This window comes from Staurois parvus, unplaced genomic scaffold (genome assembly GCF_062004578.1).
Source record: "Staurois parvus isolate SC_StPar_1 unplaced genomic scaffold, SC_StPar_1.0 ptg000526l, whole genome shotgun sequence".
Classification (NCBI taxonomy): Eukaryota; Metazoa; Chordata; class Amphibia; order Anura; family Ranidae; genus Staurois; species Staurois parvus.
Window position 1 is genome coordinate 387,031 of NW_028318322.1, and position 12,370 is coordinate 399,400.

The 12,370-nt window shown below is 47.0% G+C and overlaps 1 protein-coding gene across 1 annotated transcript in view; it reads left to right on the forward strand.

Annotated features, from left to right (window-relative positions):
• Positions 1–12,370, forward strand: part of LOC149451659 (uncharacterized) — a 285,430-nt gene that overhangs the window by 161,318 nt on the left and 111,742 nt on the right. The window contains exon 10 of the mRNA XM_089690355.1: positions 11,499–12,296. Coding sequence (XP_089546481.1) covers positions 11,499–12,296 — 798 coding nt within the window. The remainder of the gene's footprint in view (positions 1–11,498; positions 12,297–12,370) is intronic.

The following is a 12,370-nucleotide window of genomic DNA, read 5'->3' on the forward strand; positions in this document are numbered from 1 at the left end:
AGTAGGCCCAAGCCTGTTGTTTGAGCTCCTGCTCCAGGTCCACCTGATGCTGCTGCTGCTGCTGCTGCGGCTGGTTAGTAGTTTCCTCACTGCGCTGGTGAAGAAAGCTACTCATCATCGACTGCAGACTGAGGCAGCCGCTGCTGGTGGAGCTGCCACTGCTCCTACCACCCCACCCCTCCCCTGCTGCCATGGCAGCGGAACGCGAGCGCACAGGGCCCACAGTGTCTGAGGATGGACGTTGGCGCACAAAGGCAGAGACCAACTGACTACATAGGTGGTTTTTATAGTACGTAATTTTGGCCTCCCTCTCAGCAGGTGTGAAAAAGGCCACCATTTTGGAACGATAGCGAGGGTCCAACAAGGTGGACAGCCAAAAGTCATCCCTCTGTCTGATGGTTATTATTCGGCTGTCGCTACGCAAGCAACCGAGCATGCTATGGGCCATTTGCGCCAAGGAATGCGAGGGACTCCCTGCCTCCATCTCCACAGCATACTGCCACGGTGTGTCTGGGTCCTCTGTCTCCTCCTCCTCCTCCTCTCCCAGATGCTCCTGCTCCTCCACTCCTGTCCGCTGAGTGGAAAAACCACCCATTTCACTCAATAATTCCTGAGCACAAATGTCCTCCTCTACCTCCTCCTCTTCTTCCTGTCCTGGCCCCACAGGGGTCATGTGGCGTTGAGATCTGTGCGCCACGTCTACCGCACCCTGACCAGCCATTGTTAACAGCATTTGTTCAAGGACGTGCAACAGAGGAATGACGTCGTTCATCCCATAGTCCTGCCGACTCACGAATAGCGTGGCCTCCTCAAAGGGCCTGAGCAAGCGGCAGGTGTCACGCATGAGCTGCCAATGGCTGACATCGAAGTTACACAGGGGAGTACCTTTATCCGCTTGTAACATCAGGAAATCGGTGATGGCCTTTCGCTGCTCGTAAAGGCGGTCTAACATGTGTAGGGTTGAATTCCACCTTGTTGCAACGTCGCAGATCAGGCGATGATGTGGAATTCCGTTCTGCCGCTGCAGCTCAATGAGGGTGTACTTTGCGGTGTAGGAATGGCTGAAATGCATGCAAAGTTTACGTGACATTTTAAGGATGTCTTGCAGTGGGATGGTGGATTTTAGGAACCGCTTGACAACCAGATTGAACATGTGAGCCATGCATGGCGCATGGCACAACCTTCCTTGACGCAGAGCAGACACCATGTTCTTTCCGTTGTCGGTCAACATGGTTCCGATTTTCAGTTTGCGCGGAGACAGCCATCTGTCGATTTCTCTGTTCATTACACTCAGAAGTTCCTCCCCTGTGTGACTACGTTCGCCAAGGCATACCAGGTGCAGCACAGCGTGACACCGTTGCGCCCTGCACATGTGATATGCCGGTCGGGTAATGGGACTTGGCACGGGGGTGGCGGCTGAGGACACGGCGGAAGAAGAGGTGGTTGAGGCGGACATGTTTGCTGGACCAAGGACGTGCAAACGTGGAGGCAAAAGCGTCGGGACCTGTCCAAGTTGCTGGTGCGGCTGTGCCGGCACCACGTTCACCCAGTGGGCCGTAAATGACATGTACTGTCCCTGACCGTAGTTACAGCTCCACACGTCGGCGCTGCCGTGCACTTTGGCAGAGACCGACATGCTCAAAGACTGGCCCACCATCTCTTCTACATGTGAATGCAGGGCTGGCACTGCCTTTTTGGCGAAGAAATGATGGCTTGGCACTCTCCACCGCGGCGCGGCACAAGCCATCATTTCTCGGAAAGGTGCTGAGTCCACCAGTTGGAAAGGGAGGGACTGCAGCACCAGCAACTTGGACAGGAGGACGTTCAGCTTTTGCACCGTCGGGTGCGTGCTCGCAAACTGTTGTCTCTTGGAAACGGATTCCAAGAAAGACTGCTGACGGAATCCGTGAAGAGGAGTAGCAGGAGAAGGAGCATCTGAACGAGCGGAAGATGCCAACGAGCGACAACTCCCCTCAGCAGAGGTGTTGGAGCCTTGACTGGCTGATAGAGGGCGATTGACGACGTCGGGTGACGGAGCAAGTAACGGAGCGGGTGATGGAGCGGGGGCTGGGGCAGGCAGAACCGCCGTATCTTTATCACGGTTTTCCCAGGCCACCGAATGGTGACGCTGCATATGCTGACGCAACGCTGTAGTCCCAACATGGGCCCCCTGGCAACGCTTGCATTTCTGGCCACATAGTCGACATACGGCTACGTTTACTTCCTCGGGCGGCTTGACGAAAAATTGCCACACCACCGAGTAGGAAACTTTGCCCCCGCTACTCCTCACTGGCTGACTGCTACTTCCTCCGTGCACACCGGCACCACTACTGGCCGTGGTGGTAGGCTGCAGTGGAGCTGGTGCTCTACTCCGTGGCCGTTTGGCTCCACTGACACTGATGCGACCCTGCTGCCTCCTGGGCAACCCACCGACTGTTTCGCTCGCTGCCAAGCTGGCACCCTCTTCTCCTGATGATGCGGAAGAAATTGCCTGATGACGACGAGGCAGCCTAGTGCGATCAACCTCCTCATCATCAAGTACGGTCTCCGCCTCACTACTAGCCCCCTCGGCTGCGTCTGGGTCAGGAGACAGACCTGTCTCTAGACCGGCTACCGAGCCACTCTCCTCGCCAGTACTTCTTCGCCTGGCTGCTGAAAAGGCGGATGTCTCCCCCCGTTCCTGACCGCCCTCTGTTAGCTCTTCCTCACTGTACAGTGGGGCTGAGCCCACAGCATGCGATACTTCGCTTGGTGAGGGAACACCAAAGGACAGGGGCAGGTAGAGGACATGTGATTTCAGTGGGCTTGCTCCCGGGCCATGCCAACTAACGGTTGTGTCTGACGTACCCACCGACCGTTGGCTGTAGGTGTTTAATTCAACGATTCTGTGTCCCTGAGTAACAATTCTGTGTCCCTGAGTAACAATTCTGTGTCTGTCCCTGAGTAACAATTCTGTGGCCCTAAGTAACGGTTCTGTGGCCCTCAGTAACAATTCTGTGTCCCTGAGTAACAATTCTGTGTCTGTCCGAGTAACAATTCTGTGGCCTTAAGTAACAGTTCTGTGGCCCTCAGTAACAATTCTGTGTCCCTGAGTAACAATTCTGTGGCCCTAAGTAACGGTTCTGTGGCCCTCAGTAACAATTCTGTGTCCCTGAGTAACAATTCTGTGTCTGTCCGAGTAACAATTCTGTGGCCCTAACTAACAGTTCTGTGGCCCTCAGTAACAATTCTGTGTCCCTGAGTAACAATTCTGTGGCCCTAAGTAACGGTTCTGTGGCCCTCAGTAACAATTCTGTGTCCCTGATTAACGTTTCTGTGGCAAAAAGTAACGGTTCTGTGGCCCTCAGTAACAATTCTGTGTCCCTGATTAACGTTTATGTGGCCCTAAGTAACGGTTCTGTGGCCCTCAGTAACAATTCTGTGTCCCTGAGTAACAATTCTGTGTCTGTCCGAGTAACAATTCTGTGGCCCTAAGTAACAGTTCTGTGGCCCTCAGTAACAATTCTGTGTCTGTCCCTGAGTAACAATTCTGTGGCCCTAAGTAACGGTTCTGTGGCCCTCAGTAACAATTCTGTGTCCCTGAGTAACGTTTCTGTGGCCCTAAGTAACGGTTCTGTGGCCCTCAGTAACAATTCTGTGTCCCTGAGTAACAATTCTGTGTCTGTCCGAGTAACAATTCTGTGGCCCTCAGTAACAATTCTGTGTCCCTGAGTAACAATTCTGTGGCCCTAAGTAACGGTTCTGTGGCCCTCAGTAACAATTCTGTGTCCCTGATTAATGTTTCTGTGGCCCTAAGTAACGGTTCTGTGGCCCTCAGTAACAATTCTGTGTCCTTGATTAACGTTTATGTGGCCCTAAGTAACGGTTCTGTGGCCCTCAGTAACAATTCTGTGTCCCTGATTAACGTTTATGTGGCCCTAAGTAACGGTTCTGTGGCCCTCAGTAAGAATTCTGTGTCCCTCAGTAACAATTCTGTGTCTGTCCCTGAGTAACAATTCTGTGGCCCTAAGTAACGGTTCTGTGGCCCTCAGTAACAATTCTGTGTCCCTGATTAACGTTTATGTGGCCCTAAGTAACGGTTCTGTGGCCCTCAGTAACAATTCTGTGTCCCTGAGTAACAATTCTGTGTCTGTCCGAGTAACAATTCTGTGGCCCTAAGTAACGGTTGTGGCCCTCAGTAACAATTCTGTGTCCCTCAGTAACAATTCTGTGTCTGTCCCTGAGTAACAATTCTGTGGCCCTAAGTAACGGTTCTGTGGCCCTCAGTAACAATTCTGTGTCCCTGAGTAACAATTCTGTGTCTGTCCGAGTAACAATTCTGTGGCCCTAAGTAACAGTTCTGTGGCCCTCAGTAACAATTCTGTGTCCCTGAGTAACAATTCTGTGGCCCTAAGTAACGGTTCTGTGGCCCTCAGTAACAATTCTGTGTCCCTCAAGCAACAATTCTGTGTCTGTCCCTGAGTAACAATTCTGTGGCGCAAAGTAACGGTTCTGTGGCCCTCAGTAACAATTCTGTGGCCCTGATTAACGTTTCTGTGGCCCTAAGTAACGGTTCTGTGTCCCTCAGTAACAATTCTGTGTCCCTGATTAACGTTTATGTGGCCCTAAGTAACGGTTCTGTGGCCCTCAGTAACAATTCTGTGTCCCTGATTAACGTTTATGTGGCCCTAAGTAACGGTTCTGTGGCCCTCAGTAACAATTCTGTGTCCCTCAGTAACAATTCTGTGTCTGTCCCTGAGTAACAATTCTGTGGCCCTAAGTAACGGTTCTGTGGCCCTCAGTAACAATTCTGTGTCCCTGATTAACGTTTATGTGGCCCTAAGTAACGGTTCTGTGGCCCTCAGTAACAATTCTGTGTCCCTGAGTAACGTTTCTGTGGCCCTAAGTAACGGTTCTGTGGCCCTCAGTAACAATTCTGTGTCCCTGAGTAACGTTTCTGTGGCCCTAAGTAACAGTTCTGTGGCCCTCAGTAACAATTCTGTGTCTGTCCCTGAGTAACAATTCTGTGGCCCTAACTAACGTTTCTGTGGCCCTAAGTAACAATTCTCTGGCACTCAGTAACAATTCTGTCTGTCCCTGAGTAACAATTCTGTGGCCCTAATAACGTTTCTGTGGCCCTAAGTAACAGTTCTGTGGCCCTCAGTAACAATTCTGTGTCTGTCCCTGAGTAACAATTCTGTGGCCCTAACTAACGTTTCTGTGGCCCTAAGTAACAGTTCTGTGGCCCTCAGTAACAATTCTGTGTCTGTCCCTGAGTAACAATTCTGTGGCCCTAACGTTTCTGTGGCCCTAAGTAACAGTTCTGTGGCCCTCAGTAACAATTCTGTGTCTGTCCCTGAGTAACAATTCTGTGGCCCTAACTAACGTTTCTGTGGCCCTCAGTAACAGTTCTGTGGCAATCAGTAACAATTCTGTGTCTGTCCCTGAGTAACAATTTTGTGGCCCTAACTAACGTTTCTGTGGCCCTAAGTAACAATTCTCTGGCACTCAGTAACAATTCTGTCTGTCCCTGAGTAACAATTCTGTGGCCCTAATAACGTTTCTGTAGCCCTAAGTAACAGTTCTGTGGCCCTCAGTAACAATTCTGTGTCTGTCCCTGAGTAACAATTCTGTGGCCCTAACTAACGTTTCTGTGGCCCTAAGTAACAATTCTCTGGCACTCAGTAACAATTCTGTCTGTCCCTGAGTAACAATTCTGTGGCCCTAATAACGTTTCTGTGGCCCTAAGTAACAGTTCTGTGGCCCTCAGTAACAATTCTGTCTGTCCCTGAGTAACAATTCTGTGGCCCTAACTAGCATTTCTTTGTCCCTAAGTAACGATTCTGTGGCCCTCATTAACAATTCTGTGTCCCTGAGTAATGCTTCTCTGTCCCTAAGTAACGTTTCTCTGTCCCCAAGTATCGTTTCTGTGGCCCTAACTCTGTCCCTAATACAGAGCGGTCTGCCTCTCTTGAATGACTGGAGGCAAATGAAGAATTCCAAAATGGCCGCTATTTATAGCTCGACCATTACACAGTGCTGGCTGGCTGCTGATTGGCTGATGAGATCACATGTCATTAAGGAATGCATTATGGGTCAGCGCGCCTTGTCTGCGCGCCTTCCCAGACATCCCCGCTCCGTCGCCGCACATGTCCGCCGCCATTTTAGGAAAAATTTTGATTCGCGCGTCCGAAGTAGGCTCTTTTTCGGATTCGGCGCGAATCGAAAATTTTCCGATATTCGACTCGAATTCCACTTCGCCTACTTCGATTCGCTCATCTCTAATGACAGTATATAATCAGGAACTCTGGGGTCATATCCTAATAATGGGACCATTGAGGAGAAAGGTGCATTGCCATCATTAGCAGCAAGGGGAGATATAACATTGAAGCCAGCTGATAAGGGGGGATGGGTGGTCATTATGGACACAGCATGTGATGACAATGAGACACTGGAGAGTGCAAAGTCTGGTGAAGCTCTGCATAGGAACCAATCAGCTTCCAGGTTTTTTGTCAAAGCTTTATTGAACAAGCTGAAGTCAGACCCTGATTGGCTCCCATGCACAGCTGCCCCAGATTTTGCACACTCCAGTTTTAGTAAATCAGCCCCATTGTGTCCATCTGAGATGGTTTGTGCCAGATCCCGGGTTGTGAGTTCCATTCAGTACAATGTCTTTGGGTTCTCTTGCTAGTTGACTGCCCCCTTGTTAGTTGAGGTGTTTGTAGTCATAGAGGTGTTGGGTCATGATGGAATGATGTTGTGTCAGGTGAATGGTAGGCTCTGACCTGGTTTTATCTGCCAGCTCTGTGTTGATTCGCTGAGTTTTCTATTGTTTGTTATGTCCATCCTTGGAATTAGGGAGGACAGTATGATGTTGGAGTGAGGACATTTTTGTTGTGCGGTCTCTGTTAGTTGTAATAGTTTATTCTCAGAGGCTTCCTTTTGTCCCTGGAGGATGTTTGGGTCGGTGTGTATGATGATATGTTTGGGTCGGTGTGTATGATGATATGTTGGGGTCGGTGTGTATGATGATATGTTTGGGTCGGTGTGTATGATGATATGTTTGGGTCGGTGTGTATGATGATACGTTTGGGTCGGTGTGTATGATGATACGTTTGGGTCGGTGTGTATGATGATATGTTTGGGTCGGTGTGTATGATGATATGTTTGGGTCGGTGTGTATGATGATATGTTTGGGTCGGTGTGTATGATGATATGTTTGGGTCGGTGTGTATGATGATATGTTTGGGTCGGTGTGTATGATGATACGTTTGGGTTGGTGTGTATGATGATATGTTTGGGTCGGTGTGTATGATGATACGTTTGGGTCGGTGTGTATGATGATATGTTTGGGTCGGTGTGTATGATGATATGTTTGGGTCGGTGTGTATGATATGTTTGGGTCTGTGTGTATGATGATACGTTTGGGTCGGTGTGTATGATGATATGTTTGGGTCGGTGTGTATGATGATATGTTTGGGTCGGTGTGTATGATGATACGTTTGGGTCAGTGTGTATGATGATATGTTTGGGTCTGTGTGTATGATGATACGTTTGGGTCAGTGTGTATGATGATATGTTTGGGTCGGTGTGTATGATGATATGTTTGGGTCGGTGTGTATGATGATATGTTTGGGTCGGTGTGTATGATGATATGTTGGGGTCGGTGTGTATGATGATATGTTTGGGTCGGTGTGTATGATGATATGTTTGGGTCGGTGTGTATGATGATACGTTTGGGTCGGTGTGTATGATGATACGTTTGGGTCGGTGTGTATGATGATATGTTTGGGTCGGTGTGTATGATGATATGTTTGGGTCGGTGTGTATGATGATATGTTTGGGTCGGTGTGTATGATGATATGTTTGGGTCGGTGTGTATGATGATATGTTTGGGTCGGTGTGTATGATGATACGTTTGGGTTGGTGTGTATGATGATATGTTGGGGTCGGTGTGTATGATGATATGTTTGGGTCGGTGTGTATGATGATATGTTTGGGTCGGTGTGTATGATGATATGTTTGGGTCGGTGTGTATGATATGTTTGGGTCTGTGTGTATGATGATACGTTTGGGTCAGTGTGTATGATGATATGTTTGGGTCGGTGTGTATGATGATATGTTTGGGTCGGTGTGTATGATGATATGTTTGGGTCGGTGTGTATGATGATATGTTTGGGTCGGTGTGTATGATGATATGTTTGGGTCGGTGTGTATGATGATATGTTTGGGTCGGTGTGTATGATGATATGTTGGGGTCGGTGTGTATGATGATATGTTTGGGTCGGTGTGTATGATGATATGTTTGGGTCGGTGTGTATGATGATATGTTTGGGGTTGGTGAAATACGGATCATTGATGACTCCTGTCGCTTGTTCAGTTGTTGGACTTGAATTTTGTTGTCTCTTGTTCCTGGGAAGAGCCGTTTGGTGTTTAGATATTTCCCATTGGAGTCTATTAATAACAAAAAGAATCCGGAGTTTGTTGGCTGTTCTTGTGGTTTGATGATTGTTTGTTTGTAGGGATGGGCTTCATGTTCCAGTTGAACCTAAGTTTGATTTGAACATGGGCCGTTCGTGTGTTCGGCAAACACAAACAGTATGGGTATTCAGTGGGCTGTTTGCCCACCATGCCCCACAATGCGCCCTGATAGTGCATTGTGATAGGACAAAGCAATGCACCTAACCACAAGTCAGGTGTAATACTTTGACCAATCGCAGTGCGTGGTGATGTCACAAGGGGGCGGGGTATATAAAAACTGTTGTCACAGGTGCAGCTGTCAGACAGCCAGGAGCCAGCAGAGCTTTTTTCCCCTTTTTTGGGTAGCGGTGGCGGCAGCATCGTGATTGATGTTGGATCTACTTTGGGGGACATTTTTTAAAATGTTTATTTTCAATAAAGGACTTGTTAAAGACTGTCTCCTGTCATTTTCTACACTTTTTATGTGAATGGGTAGCAGTACCATATACTGCCTACTCATTTACATAGGCGGGGGGGCCAGGATCTTTGGGCCCCCTTGTTAAAGGGGGCTTCCAGATTCCAATAAGCCCCCCAGGTTACAGACCCCCACAACCACAGGCTACGGTTGTGGGAAAGAGGCCCTTGTCCCCATCAATATGTGGACAAGGTGCTTTGGGGGGCTCCCGACCCAAGGCACCCCACCATGTTGCGGGCATGTGGCCTGGTATGGTTCAGGAGAGGGGGTGCTCACCTCCTGATATGGATTTTTGGGGGACCCCCATGCCATTTATAAAAATATTATTGGCATAGAGGGTTCCTCTCAAAATCCATACCAGTCTCGAAGTGCTTGGTATGGATGAGAGGGGGACAACAAGCTGTTTTTTTTTTTAATTGTTGGACAATGCTGACAATTCTTTTGACATTCAGCTGTCGGCAGGAAACCCCACTGACACCAGGAACATGAATGAATGTCTCACTGCTAAAATACGGCGTGACTTCATCACATAACTCATGCCGGATATTAGTAACTGAGCGGTATCTTCATACTCAGATGCGGTAAGACACCTCTCAGTCCTTCGTGTTCGACATTCACTGTAGAACATTCTGTAGGTTCAGATGTTTGACCGCGACCTGAACAGGGGGGTGTTCGGCCATCACTATTTGTGGTCTCAGGATTAGTAGAGTTGTCTTGGCTATTGCTGGTCTTTGTTACATTTCGGAAGCTGATTGGTCTCACCGGTCTGTTGTTCCTTGATGGGTACTTTGTATAAATCATCCTCTTTGATTCTCTTTCCTGATTGTTGAGCTCCATTTGTATCTTTGGTGTCATTATCTCTTCCCTCAGTTGAGGGTTTTCTTGGTGTAATTGTTACATTTTAGACTGAATTTCTAGGATAGATCTGTGGGGGTATTTTTAGTGTTTTTAGCTCCTCTCTCAGCTTCTCATTTACATTTTCTCACTTGTTTTTGAAGTTTTTCTTTTAATTGAACAAAGTCTCTCCCTAGTTGAGATTAAGCTTGTAATTTTTGGATCCTTAGATGCACTTTCTGAACGAACCTGCAAATCGAATCCAAGCATTCTGGTTATCAACTCATACTCCCACCAGGCATGGATTGAGCAGGTGAACTCCATAATAATACATGAAAACCTAACTTCTCCTAGGAGACTTATGGCTCTCTGGCAGAACTGGCTGGATACTCCGGTACTCACTCCCCATACTTCATTTGTCATAGGTTTTTATAGGTTTAACTTTTTTAGGCCCCTAAAAATGGACCAGCCAATTGTACCCTACTAAATGGTGACTACATTGGAGGCCGATACTTGGTGTATGATCCTGTAGACACAGGCCTACTTGAACGGAGTCAGCTATCTATGTATGTACTGGAGAGAGTTACTTGCCATGTACAGGTGAATTGTTCTACATTCTTTTTTCTCTTTTCATTTGTTTATAGAAAGTAAAAGTGAAACCAGAGACAAAGCAAGTTATTGTTCTGTATGATCTGTAACATTGCCACAACTGCTTATACATGAGAATGTATGACTCCATTGTCTGGGCTGAATGTTGGATATACTGTGTGCATTAAAAAAAATGTTTTAAATACTATTTAATTTAATAAAAAAAATATAATACACACATATATACACACACAATGATGTACATATGCTTTCTATATATATCTGGATCTGGCTCTCTAGGTTATTTCATGTAGCCCTTGCACCTCTCCTGCAGGTACCCCCTTGTCTCCTCCCCCACCTTGTCTCAGCAGTCGGCAGCAGAGAAGAGAATGGAACTCCTCTGCTAAATCCTGCACCTCTCAGTGAAGTTGCAGCACCCCCTCATCCTCACCTCCCTTAGTCTCAGCATTCAGCAGACTCAGCAGGTAATTGACTCAACTCCTCCTCTGGTCCTCCTCCAGACCCTGCACTTTCTGCTTTCCCGCTCTGCCTCCAAAGGAGGTGCATGGTGATGTTGGGGAGGATGTGGGGTTCTTGGCATCTGATGTAATGGGAGGGTGAGGTGCTCTGGAGATCTAGTCTTACAGTTACAACTGACCCTTTGAGGACAACCATAATGCTGACACAGCCTGCGATGATATATAAGATATATTTATTAATGATCATTAAAAATAAAAAACAACTTTAGCCCCTTTATATAGAATTCTGATTTTTATTTTTTTTGTACAGGTGGATTGATGAACCACGTTTTCGGTCATATTGGTCTTTGTGAATACAACTCAGTCACATGGGAAACCAAACATCTGGGTGTTGTAATTGACTGAAAGTTTTTATTGCAGTTCACTGGAGGAGTCACACAGGACACAAGTCATATCCGTGTTCTACATGTCATAAGTGCTTTGGGTCCTCTTCAACACTGATCCAACCTCAGAGGACATGAGAAAAGTAATTTCAGTGTTCTGGAAGTGACAATTGCTTTACAGTAAAGTCCAACCCAAGTATACATAAGAGGAGTCATTTCAAGCTATTTCTTGTTTGGAACGTGACAGAGATTTTACAATGGAGGCAAAACATATCACACACCAGAAGGTTCACACTGGAGGGAAGCCATATCAGTGTTCTGAATGTGACAAAGCTTTTACAAGGAAGTCAAATCTTATCAGACACCAGAAGGTTCACACTGGAGAGAAGTCATATCAGTGTTCTGAATGTGACAAAGTTTTTACAAGGAAGTCAAATCTTATCATACACCAGAGGAGGCACACTGGAGAGAAGCCATATCAATGTTCTGAATGTGACAAAGCTTTTACAAAGAGGTCACATCTTATCAGACACAAGAGGATTCACACTGGAGAGAAACCATATCAGTGTTCTGAATGTGGAAAAGCTTTTACACGGAAGTCACATCTTATCATACACCAGAGGATTCACACTGGAGAGAAGTCATATCAGTGTTCTGAATGTGAAAAAGCTTTTACACAGAAGTCAAATCTTATCATACACCAGAGGATGCACACTGGAGAGAAACCACATCAGTGTTCTGAATGTGACAAAGCTTTTTTAACTAAGAGCGAGCTTATCCTACACCAGAAGGTTCACACTGGAGAGAAGCCATATCAATGTTCTGAATGTGACAAAGCTTACACACAGAAGTCACATCTTATCAGACACCAGAGGATCCACACTGGAGAGAAACCACATCAGTGTTCTGAATGTGACAAAGCTTTTACACAGAAGTCAGATCTTATAGCACACCAGAAGGTGCACACTGGAGAGAAGCCATATCAATGTTCTGAATGTGGCAAAGCTTTTACATGGATGTCAGATCTCATAGCACACCAAAGGGTCCACACTGGAGAGAAGCCATATCAATGTTCAGAATGTGACAAAGCTTTTACAGGTAATGCTGGGCTAATCTATCACCAGAGGATTCACAAGCTTGAGCTGCATAGAGGAAACTCCAGAAGAAGGGGC